The sequence below is a fragment of the Mesoplodon bidens genome (genome assembly GCF_964165515.1).
Source record: "Mesoplodon bidens genome assembly, contig: HAP1_SCAFFOLD_103, whole genome shotgun sequence".
In the NCBI taxonomy this organism is placed as follows: domain Eukaryota; kingdom Metazoa; phylum Chordata; class Mammalia; order Artiodactyla; family Ziphiidae; genus Mesoplodon; species Mesoplodon bidens.
The window spans coordinates 252,292-275,055 of NW_027672700.1; the positions used below are offsets into that span (position 1 = coordinate 252,292).

General features: G+C 49.0%; 1 protein-coding gene across 1 annotated transcript in view; it reads left to right on the top strand.

Moving 5' to 3' along the window:
• The window catches only part of LOC308609790 (forkhead-associated domain-containing protein 1-like), a gene marked incomplete at its 3' end in the record, with an annotated part of 332,609 nt that overhangs the window by 87,602 nt on the left and 222,243 nt on the right, over positions 1–22,764 (top strand). Inside the window, 7 exon segments of the mRNA XM_081259092.1 lie at positions 7,730–7,853; positions 11,525–11,580; positions 11,584–11,655; positions 13,902–13,991; positions 15,019–15,123; positions 18,851–18,958; positions 21,697–21,780. Coding sequence (XP_081115218.1) covers positions 7,730–7,853; positions 11,525–11,580; positions 11,584–11,655; positions 13,902–13,991; positions 15,019–15,123; positions 18,851–18,958; positions 21,697–21,780 — 639 coding nt within the window.

Below are 22,764 nucleotides of genomic sequence, written 5' to 3' on the forward strand. Positions count from 1 at the left end.
GCTTGTTGTAGGTTGGAGCCAGAAAAGGCACCCCAAAGATGGACCAAGGAAGGGAGATGCTGAAGAGAGAAATGTCCAGCAAATCCAGCCAGAGCCTTCTGTTTTCTAAACCTGGTGGAAGGAACTAGAAACGTCGTCCCGCTGGGCCTCGCGTGATCCTCCGTGAGTCAGTGTAACTCTTCTGCGTCAAACTACTAAGATGCTTTTTTAGGACATTAAAGGTTGCTACCCTAGTGTGTTGCTTCCTAGACTGGTATTTTGCACAATACTGTATTTTGGAGTGTGTGAGGAGAGGGGTTCTTTTCACAGATATTATGAATGTAAACATACGCAGGCATATGAAGAATAAGTTTGAAATTCAGACTCCTAGGCCTGGTAGATGCAATTATGTGTTTGGGTAGTGACAAACCCAAATGTCACACCTCCAAGGAGCTCTGAGAAGCCCGCAGTTGAGAAAACCCAGGGCGTGTACTGGGGCCACAGGACAGAATGGTAACCTCAGGGCTGTTGGGGCCATGGTATAGTGCATTTATATCTGAATTGATTATAATAAATGTGAACAGCAACCAGTTTTATCGCTTCCATAACAGTGAGTCATGTTTATATGGCGCTCTGCGGTGTTCAAAACACTTCTCGTCTAATCCTCTCTCAAGCCCTGGGAGGTAAATAGCATTATGTTCCCCATTTTACAAATGAGGAAGCTGAGGCCCAGAGAGGTTAAATGGCCCGTCTAAAGTCACACAGCTAGTAAATTCAAGAATTGGGTCTGGAACCCAGGTTTCTAACGCCATCTCACGCTGCCCATTCTGCCGCACCAAGACAGCCCAGTAGGTCAAGTCCCAGGCCATCAGGACAGACCAAGTACCCAGTCATCAAAGAACACACACTGCCCAGGTGGACACACCCCTTTCCCGTGGTGTTTGAAGAGACCCTCATTTTTGCCTTCTCTCCAGCCATCTGTTCTCTCCCTGCCTTTCTTGTATGGCCAGAGACCACCAAAAAAAAAAAAAAATCCAGGAGGAAGAGCCAGAAGCCATGAATAGCATTTATTTTTATTTTTAAAAAGCCACAATAAAAGTATTTTGATATTTTAAAACCAAATGCATTCTTTATACTGATTAAAACTAGAAGGAAATGGGAAAAATGATTTGCATGATCTTCCTCTAAAGGTGCTTCTTACACAGTGAGAAGGGTGAGCATCACCTGACCTTAAAAATAATCTTGAAAATCCCAGCAGTTTTCCATAAAGAACATATTACTTATACTGTACCATATCCCCAAAATCCAAAACAGCAATCTCCAGCACCAGAAAAGATCACTTGGTCAGGCAGTAGTTAAGTAGCTGGCTCATGTTTGGAAGCCAAGTTGTGTGGGAAAAAAACTACCTTGGTTGAATACAAATATTTGAATTTGCGTAAGTTAAATGTAATGCCTATGTGACTCCACTGTATTTGAGGTCTTTCAAAGGACGTGTTAATCTTTACCGTATCAACATTGCAACCCACAATGGCAATGTCCTTTCTTCACTCCTTGAACTAGATGGTTCTTTAGGTGTCTCCTCAGCCACACACCCCTTTCTCTGAGAATGCACATTCCCCAACCAGGTTTACCCTACCTACTGCTGCTCTCTTGGCCACACCTGACTGGCTGATCAGTAGATAGTCTACCCAAGCCAGACCAATCAGGTTTCTCTTCTAACCCAAGCTGGGCCAATCAGCACCTGTGCCCTTGATATTTGGAAGTGGGACACGGAGTTACCACACAGGTCATTAAGGGTCCGGAGCTGAAAGTCTTGATGCAGTTCCCAGCTGGGGTGGCCATTTCTCCCACTGTGTTTGGAGAAACAAAGCCAGTCTTAGAAAGAGATGGCCAGGATAGATAAGCAACAGGTAGAGACAAGAAACCAAGACCCAGGGAATTCCCTGGCAGTCCACCCTGCCCTTTCACTGCCAAGGGCCCGGACTCAATCCCTGGTCAGTTAGCTAGGATCGCATAAGCCACACTGTGTGGCAAAAAAAAAAAAAGTAGAAGAAACCAAGACGACCCCCAGAGAGACAGTGCAGCAGACACTACAAGCCCCTTAGTCATTGCCTCCCTCTACTGTATAAGCAGCACGCGAAATGCCCGCATTTCCCAGCCTCCCTTGCAGCTAGACCTGGCTGTGTTGTTCAGTTCTGGCCAGTGACATGCAGGTGAAGGCCCTGGGCAGGGCTTCCCTTCTGGAATTAAAGGCAAGGCTTTGCTAGGAGAAAGTTTTTCTCTTTGTCCCTTTGCATTGTCTCCTTTTCCTCTCCTGGAGCTCGGTCTTGGAGCTCAACAGCCATGTTGGGGATCACCAGGTAACAAGCAAGAGACCAAAGCCAACCTCAAAGGACAATGGAGTGGAAAGACATGAAAAGCCTGGGTGGGAGCCTAGTGGCATCACTGTGCTCTGCACTGTACCTCAACTGCCTACCTCTGTACATCCTGTTGTATAAATAAATCAATCCTATCAGTTTCAGCCACTGTAGTCAGATGTACCTGTTTGTGCTGTGGAGCCAACGACTCAAAAGTTAGTGACTTAAAATGGCAACTATTAGTTCTCATGATTCCAGGCGTCAAGCTGGCCACTTGTACTGGTCTGGTTGGTTTGGCTGGGGCTAGTTTAGGGTGGCTTCGTGTACATGCCTGCCTGGTCATTGCCAGGCAAGCTGGGTTAGGACAGTGGTTCTCAACTGGGGGCGATTTTGCCACCCAGGGGGCATTTGGCAATGTCTGGACACACTTTGGTTGTTAAACTGGGGTGGGGGTGATCCTATCCTCTAGGGGTAGAGGCCAGGGATGCTGCTAAACATCCTGCAGTGCACAGAACAGCTGCCCACAACCAAGACTTATTTGATCCAATATGTCAATAGTACCGAGAATGAGAAACCCTGGTCTAGAAAGGCCTCAGCTGGGACGTCTGATTCTGCCTGGTGTGGTCCCTCATCACCCAGCAGGCCAGACCAGGCCACGTGTGGTGGGTACAGGTTTCCAAGAGCAACAGGAGAGAGAAAGCCCCAAAGCACACTTTTCAAGTCTCCACCTGCCATGTGTTTGCCAACATCTCATCAGACAAAGCAAGCCACATGGCTAAAGTTCATTTGGGAGGGGCTCCAAATTTTTACCATCTACCCACATCCAGGTTTCTGTTATTTAAAGCTGAAGGCAGCGCGCGCCCAGAGCGTTAACGGGCGGGGGCGGGGGTGTGGAGTTGGGAGGTCAACTGGGCCTCCTGGTAGCCTCCCTGAGTTCAACCAATCCAGTGAGGAGAAGCCGTGGGCGGGGCGAGCTCCACTGCCAGAGTGGCGTGAAGAATTTCCCAAGGCAGAGCGAAAACCTTTCCTGAGCCACTGAGCATGCCCGCTGGTGAAAGGTCCAGCCCAACTTTCACCACATCCCAGACTCCAGAGGGACTTTTCTGAAACCCAGAGAATTGACCATGTCCTCAAACAGGTTAAAAATCTTCCATGGCTCCCCCATGCCTCCTCAGGAAAACAAGATCACACTTCAGTGGATTTTTTATGCTTCATCCTCAACCAATTTCTTCAGCCACGTCTCCCACTACTTTTGCAAGAACTCTTTTGCTCCACGGATGTTGCAAACTTGCAGCTTCTCATACATACCATGTTCTCTGTGCACACACGTTCACCTACCTGCGATTCTCTGCCCAGGCCCTCTCTACCAGGATAATTGCATCTGGGCTTTCTAGGTCTATGAAGACAGTCATGCTTCATCCCTCTGGCATAGTTCTTGTTTTTTTTTTTTTTTTTTTGCATCTTTGTTGGAGTGTAGTTGCTTTACAATGGTGTGTCGGTTTCTGCTTTGTGGCAGGGTGAATCAGTTATGCATGTGCATGTGTTCCCATGTCTCTTCCCTCTTGCGTCTCCCTCCCTCCCGCCCTCCCTGTCCCACCCCTCTAGGTGGTCGCGGGGCGCCGAGCTGATCTCCCTGTGCTGTGCGGCTGCTTCCCACTAGCTATCTATTTTATGTTTGCTGGTGTATATGTGTCCATGGCATAGCTCTTCGTATTCTGTGTTGTGAATATACTCTATGTGCTCACATGTCTTATCTTCACTAGAATGTGAGCTACTTGAGGGCAGGGGTCTTGGCATATTTTATACCTGTATGGAACTCTAAGACCTAGCAGGGTGCCTGGCACAGGATAGATACTCAATAATTGCTTATTGAAAAAATGAATGGATTATGAGCTCCATGAAGGAAAAAAAAAAAAAGCTGAAGGCATTCCAACTGATGCAGAAAGTTGCCCTGATTCCTGATGACTTTCTGGTTCCTGGTTTCTTTCCTTGGAAAGGCCCATTCCAATGCCTGCCCTTGGGTTCCACTAGGACTTTTTGTATCACTCAAGATTCTCTGGTTGCAACCAACAGAAATCTCCTGTGGCTAACTTAAAGAGAAAAGGAGTTTACTGAAAGGAAATGCGGAAGGTTAGAGAATCAAAGGGCAAGCAAAGCTGAGGAGTCTGAACAGGCAGGAGCCATCTTTTCTTCCCCTTAGATGTCCCCTTTTTTGCTTCAGCCAGTTTGAGTTTCTGTTATTTGCAACCAAAATGGCATTTACTAAGACGCTCTGCACAGCCCCAACTGGTAGCTCTGAGAAGCTACCAGCGACCTTTCTTTCCCCTGACGTTGTACCAAGGGACAGCAAGGTACCTGCAGTCCACCCCCCCCAGAACTCCCAATCTTCTGATCCCCCAAGAAGCTAAACCAAACAACTTCCTTCCACCCTTGCCAATGGGGGCCCATTTGGATTCGTGACTTTGCAGATAAGGTGCCCTTCTCCAGCAACTTGGCAGAGCCAGCAGTGCCTGCAGTTGTGGAAACCGGGGTCATGAAGTGTCTACGGAAGAAAACAGCTTCCCCTGGATCCGTGTTGCAAAGTGTGTTCCTGGTAAGTGGAGTGGTTTCCAATTTTTTAGGGTCTTAGGAATGAAAGCAATACACTAACGATGAGAGGAAACACAAAATCTGCTAATGCATTTATTTTATTATTATTATTTATTTTTTTTTAAATTTATGGCTGCATTGGGTCTTCGTTGCTGCGCCCGCTCTTTCTCTAGTTGTTGTGAGCAGGGGCTACTCTTTGTTGCGTTGCACGGGCTTCTCATTCCATGGCCTTCTCTTGTTGCGGAGCACAGGCTCTAGGCATGGAGGCTTCAGTAGTTGTGGCTCGCAGGCTCAAGAACGCAGGCTCAGTAGTTGTGGCGCACGGGCTTAGTTGCTCCACGGCATGTGGGATCTTCTTGGACCAGGGCTCGAGCCTGTGTCCCCTGCATTGGCAGGCGGATTCTGATCCACTGCTCCACCAGGGAAGCCCCTCATTTACTCTTAATGCTTCCCCCTGTTGAGGACAAACAGGAGGAAAAAAGAAAGGGCAGGGCTTCCTTGGTGGCGCAGTGGTTGAGAGTCCGCCTGCCAGTGCAGGGGACACGGGTTCGTGCTCCGGTCCGGGAGGATCCCACATGCCACCGAGCGGCTGGGCCCGTGAGCCATGGCTGCTGAGCCTGTGCGTCCAGAGCCTGTGCTCCGCAGCGGTAGAGGCCGCAACAGTGAGAGACCCACGTACCGAAAAGAAAAGAAAAAAAAAAAGGGCAATAGCAAGGTTCCAAATGAGCTGAGAATTGACCTTCTAAAAGGGCTCTCAATCTGGCCTCTGGTAGATGTCTGTCGGGGTTTCTGCCCAGCCTAGACCCTCCTCAGGAGAGAAGACGTTTAGGGCTTACAGTGGGCTGACTGGTGGCCCCAAAGATCTCAGGCTCTAATCCCTGGGACCTGAGAATGTTACCTTACAAGGTAAAGTTTTGCGGATATAAGGATTTTGAGCTGAGACTATCCTCGCCCTAAGTGCCATCTGTAAGTGTACTTATAAGTGAGAGACAGGAGGAGATTATATCCAAAGAAGAGGCAGAGGCAGTGACCACAGAGGCAGGACTAGAGTGCTGCACCTACAAGTCAAGGGATGCCAGCAGCTTCTGTGGTTAGAGTCTTTTGAACTCCTTGGCTTTTCAGCTCCTAGGCTGTAAGATTTGAATCCGCAAATGCCCCAAGGAGAAAAGCTGCACCAAATGTCAAGCTTGCGTCTGTGTTTCCCTTCTCTCCAGAACTTGGCCCACATGTCTTGGTGTCTCTCTAACATTCAGATGCCAGCGAACAGATGTTTTCTTACTTTATCCAGGTTTTCTAAAATTTCTTTAGACTTCACCTGATCTTATGTTATTATTGAAGCACCATCTCAATTACCCCTAGGAAGAAAATTTACAATTTTTAGAGAAAATGGAACCCTGGTACAGTGTTGGTAGGAATGTAAACTGGCACAGCCACTGTGGAAAACAGTATGGAGGGTTCTCAGAAAACTAAAAATAGAACTACCATATGACCTCGAAACTCAACTCCTGGGTATAAATCCGAAAAAAACAAAAACACGTGTTTTCAAAAACATGTATTTGAAAAGATACATGCACCCCAATGTTCAGAGCGTCATTATTTACAATTACCCAGATATGGAAGCAACCTAAGTGTCATCAAGAGATGAATGGATAGGGGCTTCCCTGGTGGCGCAGTGGTTGAGAGTCCGCCTGCCGATGCAGGGGACACAGGTTCGTGCCCCGGTCCAGGAAGATCCCACATGCCACGGAGCGGCTCTGCCCGTGAGCCATGGCCGCTGAGCCTGCGGGTCCGGAGCCTGTGCTCCGCAATGGGAGAGGCCACAACTGTGAGAGGCCCGCGTACCACAAAAAAAAAAAACACAAAAAACCCCCGAAACAAAACAAAAAAAACACCCCGTGGGTAGTCAGAGGAGAGGACCGTCACAGCTCATCCCCCTGTGTCATGTGCCAGGCATGATCTGAGCACTTGTACACGTGTTAACTTATTAAAATACTTCTAACAATCCTATCAGGTTGGGACTACCATCACCCTGTGTACAGACTGAACAAAAGGAAACAGAATATGGTGTCCTCCTTGTGTTCACAAAGCCCATTAACTGGCAGAGGCAGGACTTGAAGGCCACAGTCCGGCTCCCGAGTCCATGCCATGCTTTACAGCCTCCAACTTCTCACGTTCATTCCTAGAGCCACCTGGGAAGGAGGAACCAGGCAACTAAAGACTGGGTTTGAATCAGACTCAACGTCTGACCAGCCACATGATCCCGAGCAGGGGGCCTCGCCTCTCTGAGTCTCAACCTGGCTCCCTTGCAAAATGGGCACATTAATGGGAACGTCAGCCTTCAGCAACGCTGTGACGAGTATCAGTGTAGCATGTGTGAACGGGCTTTGTAAACTCTGGAGTGTTCTGTGAGGTAAAAACTACCCTCTATTCTCATTAGAGGGAATTCATTTCATAACCTGCTCCTGGCTCTTGAACTTTGCTGTGCATCCAGTCAGTGCTGGATGATCTGGAACCAACAGCTGGTCTATTTATGGCTGAAAACCCACAGGTCATAGGAAGACAGCAGCACCCGAGCCCCTGGGTGGCCACAAAGATAAGGTCCGTGTCTCGAGGACCAATGACATGGTGGTCACTGAAGGAACAGGCCCCCTCCTGCCCCTTCCACAAGTGACAACTGAAAACCTTGGTTTCCCCAACACCCCGATCCAAGATCAACCCGACTCTTTGCCCAACGTTGGAGAAGTACCGGCGTGTCCTGCAGGCCTGGCTGGCCCCCTCTGACTGTGTGTTGCCTCCTTCCACAGATCAGTGCCCTACAGCAAGGCTACAACCAGGTGCTGTGCCAGACCCTGTCTGAGAGAAACTTAGAAATCACCTCCCTGAAGCACGAGGCCGAGAACTTAAGGAGGGACGCCGCCATCACGTCAGGTGAGGCGCTTCTGCCTTCAGGCCCCAGAGCTTCTGCCCTCCCCCTGCAGACATCACCAGTCAACCAGCACACCTGTGCCCTTGACCTGGGTGCAGCCTCAGGGATCACCCGTGTCGGTGCATTAGAGTTCTCCCTCAGTGGAGGTTTCTTGCCGCCCAGTTCCGAGGGCAGGGCCAGGTAAATATTTGAGAGAATGGTATCTCTTGGCTACAAGGTCTCCTGAGCACTGGCCCCACCAGGGAGAACACAGGTCGCCTTGTGGCTTGGGTGGTTCCACAAAGCAGCCTGAGTGCAAACTAGAGCGTGGACAAAATGGGGTCACTCCTTTAAGGCACCCATTGTCTCACCCATTTCAGCCGAGTGCACTTGGGCCCAAGGGAAACCATTTTCTAATTTGATCAGAGGTGGTTCCCTGATAAAGGGCTTGGGTTGGGAGAGGGGCAGCCAACGCACAGCTGTGACTGAGCTTTGATTCCCTGGATTCCTTCATTGCTTCCACATGTTTCTTGAGCTCCTACTAGGTGTCAGGCCCCGTTCCAGGCTCCGGGGAGGGAGAGCCAAGCAAGACAGTCAGATTCCTGTACTCACAGATTCGGGAGGGGGTGACAGACAATAAAAGTAAACGGATGAATAAACAAGCCCACTTCAGAGAGCAGTGGTGCTGTGGAGAAAATAAACTGTGTGTCGTGGTGGCCAGCGCTTCAAGGGGGGAGGCCAAGGGGGACCAGCTTAGTGGGTGTGCAACCATGGAACTCAGGTGGGACTTGAACCCGTGGGCTGGGACTCGAACCCAGTCAGACCCCACTATCTTTTAATCGAGATCACACATGTGGTCTCGGGACTTAATAAAGCTCAGGTTCTTTATGTCTCATCGCAGAAAGAATTCAGGGAGAGACAAAGTAAGAAGTGGATTTCCTTAGAGAGAAACACACTCCACAGACAGAGTGTGGGCCATTTCAGAAGGCTAGAGGCCCCCAAATATGGGGCAGTTAGTTTTATGGGCTGGGTAATTTTATAGGCTAATGAGTGGGAGGATTGGGACAACTCTAATATTTTGGGGAAGGGGCGGGGATTTCCAGGAATTGGGCCAACACCCACTTTTTATTTTTTATTTATTTATTTTTTTTCTGTACGCCGGCCTCTCACTGTTGTGGCCTCTCCCGTTGCGGAGCACAGGCTCTGGACACGCAGGCTCATCGGCCATGGCTCACGGGCCCAGCCGCTCCACGGCATGTGGGATCTTCCCGGACCGGGGCACGAACCCGTGTCCCCTGCATCGGCAGGCGGACTCTCAACCACCGTGCCACCAGGGAAGCCCCACCACCCACTCTTTGACCTTTATGGTCAGCCTTGGAACTGTCCTGGTGCTGGTGGGTGTGTCATTTCGCTCATGTATTACAATGAGCCTGTAATGAAGCTCCAGTTCCCCTGGAAGTCGAATCTTATGCCCCCTTGGACCTAGCCGATTCTAACCAGTTCATGTTGTATCCGCCACGGCTATGTCCTTCTTTTAGAGAGGACCTGTTTCAGGTGGGCAAGGACAATCCAAGGGCAAGCGAGTCTGCGTGGAGTGAACAGGGGATTGTGGGGCTGGGCAGGGTCGGGGGGTCTGCGTTTTTATTCCAAGGGTGTTGGGAATCCAGTGGAGGTTTCTAAGCAGGAACTGACATGCCTAGAGACCAGAAGAGGATGGGACCACTCACAGACGAGGGGAGGGAAAGAAGCAGGTGACAGGGAGGAGGCAGTGAGCCTCGGAGGGGCACATCACTCTGAAAGCAGCCAGCGCGTAGCAGGAAACATGCCCACAGCTGTAGAAGCCAGGCATAGCATTGAGTCGCATGTGAATCCCCATCTCTGTATGAATCTGTGCTTTTCTTCTGCCTCACTCTGCAACTTAATCACACCCAGCCCCACCCCCTGCTACCCCCAGGTCTCTGCTTATGCTCCTCCCTCACTTGGGATGTCCTCAGATATTTTCTGAGCACCTCCCCCAGGCTAGGTGCTGTTCTGGGCACCAGGAATGGAAGGATGAACTCGCTGGTCCTCACCTTCCTCCCGTATGTCGGTCAGTGAAACCTCATCCAAGCATCGAGCCTGTCTCAGATCCCTCCTTCTCCAATCAGGGAGTCGGACAGACCTGGGTTGGGATAACGCTTGAGATGGGCTGGACCCACTCAAAGTGTGGCAAGCCCCAGAGGGATTTCCAAGTAACTGAACTGTGTCCTGGAGGCAAAGCTCATTTTGAAAATGAAATTCTGGAGCATTTTGTGCTTTATTTCATAGACATTCTTGATTGATACCTACCACTAAAACTGGGCCTGATGTTCTTTCAAGAAAAGAACCGTAGGAGATAATCCAATACCAATGCATTTATGCACCCTTCTTCCCACTTTTATTCAAAATGATACTACAATGCAAGAGGGAAGAGATATGGGGAGATATGTATATGCATAACTGATTCACTTGGTTATAAAGCAGAAACGAACACACCATTGTAAAGCAATTATACTCCAATAAAGATGTTAAAAAAATGATGCTACAGTAATGGAGTAGTTATCTACTGCTGCATAACAAGTTACCCCAAAATGTAATGGATAAAACCCCAACCAATATTTATTATCTGCCCCAGTTTCTGTAGTTCAGGAATTTGAGCGGGCGGTGACTTAGTTCTCATGAGTTGCAGTCAAGATGTCGGCAGGGGCCTAAGTCATGTCATCTAAAGCCTCGGGGGGAGCCGGAGGATCCCCCTTCAGAATGGCTGCTCATGTGGCTATTGCCTGGAGGCCTTAGTCCCTCAGCACACATGCTTCTCTCTAGGGCTGCTTGAGTGTCCTCACGACACAGCAGTTGGCTTCCCCCAGAGTGAGTGATTCAAGAGCGAGCAAAGAGTTGGCCACAGTGTCTTTTATGACTCAGCCTGAGAGGAAACAGTCCGTCATTTCCACAGTATCATATTGGTTACCCATGGCAGCCCTATTCAGGGTGGGAGGGGCTACACAGGGCATGAATTCTAGGCGGCAGGGATCATTGGGGCCATTTTGGAAGCTGGCTGCCGAGAAAAATCATAGGCGCCATGGAACAAACATAATTTAGCCACTTTGTGTTCTTGGGACATACCGTCTCATTTGACCCTTACAATAACTCTGTGTGGGACAGACAGTGGGAGGTGAAATAGCTTGTCCAAGACCACCAAGCTAATAAGTGGTAGAGAGGGGTCCAAACTCAGAGGACTGTGAAAACAGCCACCCCATCAATAGCGTCCAGCAGTGCCCTCTGCCACACACCCGTCTCCTGGCCTCTGGAGAAGAATTCCTGGACCTTCCCTGTGCTGGGCCTCTGTTTCCCAGGCCCATGGTGTGGCCTCTCCTCCCAGGTTTGCCTGGCCTGTGCCCACAAGGGGCCCCCAAAGGCTTCTCCTCTCGCTGGTGCTGACTGCCCCTCATTCTCACTGAAGCCTCAAACCCTGTTCCGTGGACTTTGCTCTCATTCCAATTCCTGCTCTGGGACCCTTGGAAAAAGCCTCCCCAGTTCTAAGCGGGCACCGGTGGTGGGCCAGGCTTGGAAGGTCTTGTCCGAACATTGGCTGACAGCCATGGTGTTGCCAATAATCCTTCTTGCCTCTTTGACCTCCATGAGTCTTTTGTTTTGGTTTGGTTTGGTTCTTTTACAGAGATGGTGTCATCTTTGCAAAGAGACGTGTTAGTAAAGGATGGTCATGTTCAACAATGAAAAGAGGAGGTGAATCAACTGAAAAGTGAGAACAAAGAAAAGGATCACCAGCTCGAAGCCCTCAGCTCCAGAGTGAGTGTCGGGTCATCAGCAAATTGTAGCTGCGAAAAGCAGACACAGTGGAGTCACATGACACACGGTGGTGAGATGAGGCCAGTGCCCAAGGACACAGGGAGGGTAGCTGCTGGGCAGGTGGCCAACTTCTCTGAAGCCTTTCAAAGGACAGCATGTATGTGGCTCAGAATAAGCAATATATATTTTCAAATCCAGCAAACATTTTCTAACCCCTATTATAAATGAGTTTGTTTAATCCCAGCAACAAACACACCTATGAGCATATACTGCCATTGCAAAGTTTAATATTAAGCAGAATACGATCTCTCTGTGAGCAAGGATGACCACACGGCTGCATCATGGTCCCAGCACCACTGGTTCTCATAATTGTCTTCAAAGCAGAATATCTGAAGATCCAGATGCAAACACGCAGACTCTCATTTCTTCCTTAGACTTTAGTGTGTAGAATGCCTCTATGGAAGATGAACGTGGTAGGCAAGCAAAGAGCTTTTTACATGTAACTTTGACTATTTGCAAATCTTGCCTTCAATGCTAACTTTAGAATCCTGACTCTATAGGATAAGATTTCTCAGTATTTGCATGATGTGCCTGTTTCTGTGAGTCAAGGTAAAACCTCAAAGCTTTCATCTCAGGTGGCAACTCAGAGATTCCCAGAGGCTACCCGATAGCTAGGTCTGCATGGGGGTGGGGTGAGAACAGATCTTGAGGTTCCAAGGAAAAGGCACAGTAAGTAATACCTGGTACGTAGTACCATACCCAGTTTGGAGCTGGTGAAAGGCACTGCATGAGCTTTGGGATCAGACAGACCAGAGCTTTCTTTTATTGTAACTTATTTGGCCTCCATTTCCCCATCTGTGAAATGGGGATGACAAAATCGTTTTCCGAGAAGTGGGAGGCTGGTTTTCGTTGTGCTCTTCTGCCTCTGCCCGAGGTTGGCTGCCTGGCCAAGCCCTCTGCATTCGTTTCTCCCAAGCAGACTGTCTTCGCAGGCATGTGCTATAGCTGTTTTATGTTTGTGTGTGTGTGTGTGTGTGTGCGTGTGTGTCTGTGTGTGTGTGCTGGGGACGTGAAGGGGATGCAGAGCTGGTGCTATGTAGAAGGAATCTGCAAAGACAGCACCTGCTTGGCTCTTCTACCTCCTGAAGTGCATTTGGATGATTTATGTCCCCGTTTCCCCTTCCTCGTTGACCTCGGAATGAGGTCCCTTCTCCTCTAGACTGTGCTGGTCAACAGCAGAAGGGCTCGTCACCACCAAGGGTACTGCTCTTGTGAACATTTGAGATGCCTTTTTTTAAATGACATACATCATGTGTGTTAATTTTAGAAAAATAAGTAGATGACATTGAGAAGAAAAAATAAAAAGAGAGGAGAGGAAATGCTACCTTGAGAAATCAGTGTTAATATTTTCATGTATGTTCTTCCAGTCTTGTTTCTATATATTGCCTAGAAATCAATCAATCAATCATTTTATAGTGAATTTATACTATGCACATTTTAAAAAATTTTAAATACTTATTATTTTCCCATTCTAATAAATCAACACTCTTATCATTCGTCTTAAAAGCTACATACTTTCTCCTGGATGTACCCAGTGTTATAAAGTGGTCTGCTGTGCTAAACAACACTTGGGTTGTTTCCTCTTTTTTTTTTTTCTTCCACTGTTACTGACAATTCTGTGAAGAGCATCCTTGAAACTACATATTTACTTATTTCTCCAGTCATTGTCCTTAAGGTACATTCCTAAAGTGGGAATTGCTTGGTCAAAAGAAGGCACATCCATCCTTATGCCCTTAATGCCTGTTGCGAAGCCGCCCTCGGGCAAGACAGCTCCGTTTTCCCCTCCACACCAGTCGGGGCAGTTGTGTCTTTGAGATGCAACCTGCACAAAAGCCCTAAGATGGACCTGAGCTCACTGGTCCAGCCCCCTCCACCCTCACCGGTCACAGCGTGAAAACATCCCAATTCCTGCACCCTAAGTACCCAGACTCTACAAAGCTGGATTTCCCCTGCAGTGAAGCTTGCTGGCTTTTGAAGAGGAATTTAGACGCTCTATTCCTCAGAACTCATGAGAGGGATGAACTGGGAATGACTGCAGGATCCCGTGCTCCCATCACACAAATGGTCTCGCCTCTCAGAATTCAGAGGTGTGATTGGGTTATACAGCAGGAAACACTCCTGGGCGTGAACACAGGTACTTGGGACCCCCAGCCAAGCCCCTGTGGCCCTGTCCTTTTTCTCCACAGTGCTCAGTGCTGAAAGAAGAGTTACAGAAGGAAGATGCCCAGAAGGAGAACTGGGAAGCCCAAGAGAAAGAGTTAAAACTCTGCAAAACCGTGCGTTGAACCTCCTGACCCCTAGGTGTCCACTGAAAGCCTAGATTGTGGCCTTGAGGGTTTTGGAGGGGTTCCTTGGCCCATTAGCTAGCACAAGCTCTGGGGCTTTCTGGGTGTTTGTCTGTTAATGTAGTCTCCCAATGCTTTGATTTGCTAGCCTCAAAGAGATGGGTGAAAAGACCATGGAAAACACACTCTCCCCAGATTTTCTGGGCAGTTGGCTCAAGGCCCCTCATCAGGTTTCCCCTGGGGAAAGGGACGGGAGGTGGCCACCATATGCTGCTAGAAATTCACCGTGGTCCCTACCCCTGGACTTGTGATGCCCAGACTTTCATGATCCACTGTCACAAGTTTTATCACAGCCCTGAGCACTGTTATTAACACAACTCTTCTTGAAGTATTTTTGCTTAAATACATTCAATTTTACAACAATTCATAAAAACAAGATAAAAAGCAAATGTATCACTGGCCTTGTATGGAAGGTGAACATAAAAATCAATACAGTGAAAAGATGACCACTCAATGTAAATGTTCACCCCCTGTACCGGCCCGAACCCTCGTGCACATCACCAGGCATACGTTTTCCATCCGTTGGGAAGGACGGTGCCTGGGACGGTGGGAGGAGACGTGTTTTCTTCTCTCTGTCAGGAGCACACTTCTCTGCCTCAAATGAGAATAAAGAAAAATGTCATTGTTCTTTTCTTCCAAACTGTGCCCATTGTGTCTTCCAAACAGCCCTTATTTAGATTGAACTCAAAAATATACCCCAAGGAAAGAGATTCTAATGAGTGGATAGGTATCTTATACTGTTTAATCCAGGATCCATGCTGATCTTCAAAAGAAACTCAAATTTTCCCTCACCCAGCCCTTTCATTGCATCCGTTGAAAGAAAGTCTACTTTGCCTCAAAGATGTGGAATTGTCCCCCAAGGGAAGGAGTTAAGCGAATCCCAGACTAGGTTTCTGCCTTAATGAACCGGATGAAATGAGTTGTGAAGTTGACTTCCCTGTTGTTGGAACTCTTTCAGCAAATCCATGACATGGAAAAAGAAATGAGGAAGCTCAGGGTGGAGCTGAAAAGGAGCAGTACCGAGCAGAGCCTGATCTCTATGACGCTGCAGGAAAAGAGCAAGGTATGGCAGGGACAGGTTGGACTGGGAACCACTCTGGGGCAAGCACTCCACCTGCATCATCTCTGTTCATCCTCACAATGACCCCATGCGGTCTATACTGGTATTAACCCCACTTTACAGTTGGGAAAACTGAGGCTCACAGAGGTGAAGGAAGTTATCCAAGTTCACTTGCATAAAGTAGTTGTGGCAGAACTTGAATCCAGGTCTGCCTGACTCCAAAGCTCCTGTGTGTAACCACAACCCTAGCCTGCCTTCAGATCTTAATTGTGAAATTATCTAAGAAAGAATTGATCCATTAAATCACGTTTGCCAATGATGTTGTTCCAACTTAAATTCTCATATTGATTTTTTTTTGTCTTTTTGTTCCATCATTGAGAATGTTTTTAAAAATCTCAACATGTTTGTCATTTGTGTGTTTCTTCTTTTAATATGAACGATGTTTGCTTTATATATTTTGAGGCTGTGTTACTAGGTGCATATGAATTTAGAATCCTAATACTTCCTGTAGAGCAAAACTTTAGATCATCATGAAATGTCCCTTTTCATCTCTAGTAGTGTTTCTCCCTTAACATCTCCTTTGTCATTTAGCTTCATCACTGGCTTTCTGTTGGTTAGAGTTTTCATACCATATCTTTTTCATATGTTCTCTGTCAATTTTTGTCTTAAGGTTTAGACATATGCCTTCAAATAGCGTATCATTTTTACAAAATCCAGTTTGACAATCTTTGACTTTAATCCATTTATATTATGTAATTACTTGTGTACTGGGGTTTAAATCTACCTTCTTGCTCAATACCAGTTGTACCATCTGTGCTATATTCCTTTTTCTGTCCTTTCTTGCCTCCTTCTGAGTGGATGGTTTTCTCTTATTCCACTTTCGCCCTCTATTAGCTTGGAAATATTTCACTTTTTTACTATTCTTTTAGTAATAGTAAGACAATAGCATTCATCCTTGACTCACCAAAATCACACATTAATTAAGTTTTTCACTCTTCTACTATTCTCTTAGTAGTCATCCTGAAGACTACAAAATGCATTCTTTTTTTTTTTTTTTTGCTGTACGTGGGCCTCTCACAGTTGTGGCCTCTCCCGTTGCGGAGCACAGGCTCAGTGGCCATGGCTCACGAGCCCAGCCGCTCTGCGGCATGTGGGATCCTCCCGGACCGGAACACGAACCCATGTCCCCTGCATTGGCAGGCGTTCTCTCAACCACTGCACCACCAGGGAAGCCCTGCATTCTTAACTTACCAAGAGGCAATAGTAGTTGATAATTATGCCCTTCTCCTTGACAGTGCAATGAGTTTCAAACACCTTAACTTCACTTACCCCCTCCAGATTTATAAGCCATTGCTGTCATTTTCTAAACTCCTCTTGATAGTTAATACCCCACAAGACATTAGTAGTATTTTGCTATAGTCAGTATTATATCCACACATTACCCTTACTGTTGCTTGTCTTTTCTGCATCTCTGATCACCCACCTGGGTTCATTTTTCTTGTGTCTGAAGAATACCCTTTAATGTTTTCCCTCATGGTGGCTCTGCTGATGACAAATTCTCAAATGTGCCTGTGTGTCTGTCTGGAGATGTATATTTAACCTCCATTCTTAAAACACATTTGACTGCGTATTGAATTCTACAATGGCAATTCTTTTCTTTCAGCACATTAGATACAGCTTTAGATATGTCACTATTGTCTTGTGGCTCCTATTATTTCTATTTAGAAGTCATCTGTAAGCCTAACTGTTGTACCTTTGCATAATCTGTCTTTTTCTCCAGATGCTTTTAAGATTGTCTTTTCCCTTGATTTCCAGCAGTTTTATTATGGTTTATCTAGGGGTGGATTCAGTTTTATTTACCTCGTTCAGAGTTCGTAGGGGCTTCTTGAATCCCTAGCTTGGTGTTTTGCCTTAGTTCAGGTGCTTGGGCTCTGTACCACACAGGCAGTGGGGAGCTCCTAAGGCTTCTGAACAAGTGACTGATGCAATGACATTTGTGGACAGTAATCAGGGTGAAAATGATCGTTACAATTTCTCACGTACTAGGCGTTCCCTTGAACATTTCATCTCTTCATCTTCACAACAGCGCTGTGATCTAGAAATCATCCTCTCCATTTTACAGATGAGAAAGTCAAGGCTACTAGTTACTAGTAAAGTAACTAGCCCAATGGCACAGTCGGTTTTGTCTGACTCCAGGTTCGTCTGACTTCAGTGACGCTGGCGTAGCAAACAGCCACATGCTACTGTTTACACTGAAATTAATGAAAATTAACTAAAATTTTTAGTTCAGTTCCTCCGTCACACCAGCCCCATTTCGAGTGCTCGATCCCCAGATGTGGCTGGTGGCTGCCGTATTAGACAACACAGCCTCGCTCAGAGTACCTGTACCGCTGGAGAAATTTCTGTTGGACAGAGCTGCCTTACAGCTGGGTAACTCTCAGAGTACCGTTAAGATTGCACTGGAAGAATCTAAACTCGAGGCGAGGAGGCCAGTTGTCACAGTCCAGCTTGCATGTTAGAGGGACTGGAGGACAGGCGTGTGACCACCGAGTGCGAGGGAGGGAGCAGGGCGGCCGCTGAAGGTGACTCTGAGGCTTGGGGACGGGAACGGGGGCTGTTCATGCAGAACACAGATAAGGGCAGAGTCCAAGGCTGGACTTGGCTTTTGCAGCACATGAAAAAGGCTGCTGACATAGAAGTCAGAGCATGTTTAGACCTGGGAGAAAACTAAGGCCCAGAGAGCTTAGATGACTTTTCCAAGGTAACGGAGCTGGGTAGAGGCTCTTCCACTGGACCACACTACTCAGAAGAAAGCTCTTAAGGGCTTTTCTGGGTCTTTTATTACATCCCTGTGATCCCCCTCTTCAGATCCCTAAAAAAACAGCCTGTGAATTTGTTTCAGCACAAAAACTTTCCATTTATTTATGAGAGTTTGCCTCATTTCCTGTTAGTGCCAGGGCCCAGGGCTCAGCAGGTGCATCCAAGAATTAAGCAGCTGCAAGGCCTACACTGGCCAGCCAAGGGTAGCGTGGAGCACGCCCAAGCTTACCGTGTGTTGACTGTTACCCAAGCAAGGGGGGAAAAGTAGGCAAGCTTCTCCACTTTAAATACCTTCCTTGGCCGGCTGCAGTTCTTAATAGACATTGCTTTAGCAAGCCTCCAGAGAGGTTACCACCAGTGAGTGTGCTCAAAGTGGTAACGACAAACAGTTATGATAATAAACCCAATCATAACATTTCCAAGTACCCATCACGAGTTATTAGAACGAGACTGTACGGCGGACATTCCTGTCCACCTTTCATAGGTTACAACAGTACTTAACACACTCACAGAGCCCTTAAGCACTATTCCAAACATTGAATCCCCACAATAACTCTATGCAGTGATACTAGTATCATCATCCCCATTTGACAGATGAGGACACTGAGTCACGGAGCAGTGAAATAACTTTCCGAGTGTCGTACGGCTTGTTAGGGACCGAGCTGGGATGGGAGTGTGCGGTAGAACATAGTTGAGTCCCGGGTGCAGAGCTCGGCCCTTTCCCGTAGGGGGCAACTCCCTGTGAGTTCGCCTCCACCCTGTGCATGCCTGTGACCCCTGCTGCTGGGCTGCAGCTGTCCCTACCCCTCAGGGACTCCCCCACTGCCATTAGCAGCCCCCCCAGAAGAGTTTCCCCAGAGGGCATGATGATCACATTAGCAGCAAGCCCACGCTTTCATCATCCTTTCAGGTGGAAGAGAAGCTTCGGCAGGATTCCAGAAGGAAATTGCTTCAGCTGCAAGAAATGAGGAACAGAGAAAACCTCATTAAAGCCAATTTGGAAAGGGCAGTAGGTCAGGTAGGCGTGCTGCAGAGCCCCTTTACGGGCCCGTGCTCTCCACAGAATCCCGCACCCAAGCGGCCGGCAGGGATGAATGAGGAGGAAGATGGCCTGGCTTAGTTCACCCGCTTATCTCAGGGGCAGGGCTTTGTGCGGCTTCCGCGTCCCCGTGGATTTCACTAAAGATGCTTTTCCATCTGGGAAGCTGCCCACTCCAGTGTTTGCTGTTGCATGAGACCCTGACCAAGCAGCCAGTCCCAGCTCATGGCCCACGCCAGTGAACCAGCTGTGCGGTTCCCTCTTGGGAAGGGTTTGAGCTCTTGACCCCGGTGGTGTTTCTAGCACTTTCTCCTTCACATTTTTTGTCCTGACATTTACAGCGATCTTTCTTCCTCTGGGACCCCAAACAGATGCTACAGTCAGTGTCCCCAGGGAAATGCCAAATTTCTGTTTGTTTGTTTGTTTGTTTTGTTTGGCCGAACCGCATGGCTTGCAGGATTTTAGTTCCGCGACCAGGCATGGAACCCGTGCCCCCTGCAGTGGCTGCGTGGAGTCTTAACCACTGGAGCGCCAGGGAAGTCCTGTCACTTTTCTTAATAAAGTAAAGCCCAGAATACCACAGCTTATGCCAGGTGGAGGTGGGCAGGGTGGGGAGTGGGCCATTTCCCAGGACTCTGACCCAAGATGGCCCAGTGGCCCTTCCTCTGACACGTGGCACAGACATGAGGGCCAGAACATGCAAACGAGCCTTCACCAAAGGCTAAGGGAGAGCAAAAGAGAACCCAAGACGGGGCACTGGCCCTCCAGAACACAGCCCACCGAGGGCAGCCCATCTTGGACCCCCTCCACAAGGCATCCTCTCCTGGCAGCCACGGCTCCAGGGGGACCAAGAACGTTTTGCGTGTATGTGTTTGTGCTTTTCTTTTTCTGGGAGAGTGAGTCCACCTCGTCACTCATTGGATGCTCAGAAGGATCTGTAAACCACCAAAAAAGGTTAAGAACCACGATCCTTAAAGGAGCCCTCCGTCCCACCCAGCTCAGCTCCCAAAGCCCTTGCGTTTGGTAGCATCCAAGCCTGAACCATCAGTGTGACCGGAATTTGTCCCACGCACTGAACTTCAGAGGCAACCACAAGTTAAATGACGATGCTGACCCTCAGGCAGGTTAGAAAGCCTCTTCAACCAACTTCCACACCATCACCCCCGGTGTCCTTTCTCCTGCAGGGTGCCGACCCCTTAGCAAGGCAGAGAGCCCGCCAGCCTGGGCTTCCCTCCGTGCACCTGGGCTACCCCTCACCTTGCTGGCACTCTGCACCCACGGCGCACACCCGCCTTGAGGGCATGATCTGCGCCACTTGCCGAGCGCCTGGTCATGGCTCTGGCCAGGGGTCATCCAGGAAGACCCTCAGAGACACTGAGATTCCTCCAGGTCTAGACTCGAGAGAGAAAGGACGAACAAGGCTTCTCTGCGCTGCCTGGGCCTTCCTGCTTCACCCCCTTGTCTCCACAGCCCGCTCCCGGCCTGAGGTCCTGCCCTTCCCCAGGCCAGTGACCACAGGACTCAGCCCACCGTCCAGCAGGACCTGTCCCTCCCCACCCCCACCCCCCACCCAGCAGTCCTGTAGGGCGCCTCTGGTGATAACGCGGGCCATTGCCCACAGGGCCCTCTACATAACCTCTTCCTCGGGCGAGCTAGGACCCTCCCTTGGCCATGAAACCAGCAGACGACCCAGAGTCCCTCCAATCACCCAGCTGGCTTCCAGCAGGATGACTGCAGAGGTGTCCTTAGGAGAGTCACAATTCCTCTACTTGGCTTCCCAGAGCTCCCTGGTGTGCAGCAGACTCCTGTGTCTTAGGACCTGTTCACGTTCTCATTGATTGTGTGGCCCTTGTGGTCCTTCAGGGCTCTGTTTTAGAGCCTTTCATGACCACATTTTGCCAGTGAGCCAAAAACCCAGGCCAAGGGCCATCACGTTGGGAAATTTCCAGAGAAACGTGGGCTTCTTTGCCGTTCCAGTCTCATGAGCCTGGGGTATCTTGAACTCGTCATTCTAGAAGCCCTGATTTAATTTAACTGCATTGTTTCATCATCCATAATATGAAGACACCAGCATCAGGGAGGCACTCAGTAAAAACTGGCTGAACTGAAGGAGAGGACTTTGAACATCTGACTTGACAGGTGTTTCTGTTCTAAGCATTCGATGAACGTTTATTGAGTGCCTGCTGTGTGCCAGGCACTGCACCAGGCTCCGGGGACCTGGAGAGGAATACAGGAGACGTCGTCTTCAGGACACAAGGTCTAAGGCACAAAACGGCAGCAGGCAGCTCCTCCTTCTCTCCCCAGGCGCCCTTGCTGATGACACGAGTTACCTGGGCTGACAGCCTCAATGTTTATCTCACATCCTGGTGCCAACGTAGCAATTACGGAAGAGCACTCCTAGCCCTGGACTTCCCACTGGATAATTGGCAGCAAGTGGCTCTTCCGAGAGCCCGAGACGTGTGTGTGCTGACCGTGTGCGTCGGCTAGGTTAAGCGGGCACACCTGAAAAGTCATTAAAACCTGCTGTCCCCCTCTCTTGTGTGGGCACTGCCCCTTCCGGTGAGAGGTGAAGGTGTTAATTACCCATAATGACCACTAAAGGCGTGCAGAGCCTTCTCACCGATTTCTCCCAGACTCAGCGATGGAGGCGCCTCCCCTAGCCTCGCAGCTGCAGCTGCGCCACTCACCTCATCCCCTTCCCTTTCTTTGTGCTGCAGCTGGAGCTTTTCAGAGGTCAGGTCCTCAAGGCCACTTGCGGACGCGTGAAACCGTTCCAGGACAAACCTGTCTCCAATCAGCAGGCTCGTCTCTCTTCCCCACTTTCTCCTTCAGGGACCCGGGGCTCCAGACACTGGGAGCATATGTTCCTGTTTTTTGTTGGTGGCACATAATTTTCACACTGTTGCTACTCCATAAAGATTTGTTTTGATTTTCTGGGAATTCCTGGCTTTTAAAGTAAAAGCCAGTTAAACTCCCTTGTAGTGTTTCTGTGAAAATCAAATTAAACCACCCAGGACTGTGTCTGGTCGGCAGACCCACACGGTGAACCTCCGTTAGACCCGCGAGGAAAGGGGCGGCCTCAGCATGGACGGTGCGTCCTCGCTCGCTCGTTCCTCCTGAAGTGGCAGATGGCAGTGAGGGTGGGCCTCTGGCTGTAACGATGCCTTATTATCCTTCCGTTTATCCTCTCCAATCCTGGGTGTCAGCGCGCGGGTCACAAGATCACACCACGGGCTTCTCTCAGACGACCTCCTTTTTAGGAGCCCACAGCATCAGGCTCAGCCTGATGAATCCCTCCCAGAATGCAGAAGAATCTAGAACACACTCGTGGCCACATGACAGGCCTTTGGCTCTTAAAAAACCATCTCTGATCCTGGGAAACATGCCCCGGTGACAGAGCCAATATCCACCCTCCAGAGCCATCCCCAAAACACGCCAGGACCTCCCTCCTCCGAGCTTAAGCTGAAGCCCTCCAGGTCTTCTCCCCCCAGAGCCACCCTGCATTTTAATTAATTAATTTATTTATTTTTGCTGGGTTGGGTCTTCGTTTCTGTGCGAGGGCTTTCTCCAGTTGCGGCGAGCAGGGGCCACCCTTCATCGCGGTGCGCGGGCCTCTCACTATCGCGGCCTCTCTTGTTGCGGAGCACAGGCTCCAGACGCGCAGGCTCAGTAGTTGTGGCTCACAGGCCCAGTTGCTCCGCGGCATGTGAGATCTTCCCCGACCAGGGCTTGAACCCGCATCCCCTGCATCGGCAGGCAGACTCCCAACCACCGCGCCACCAGGG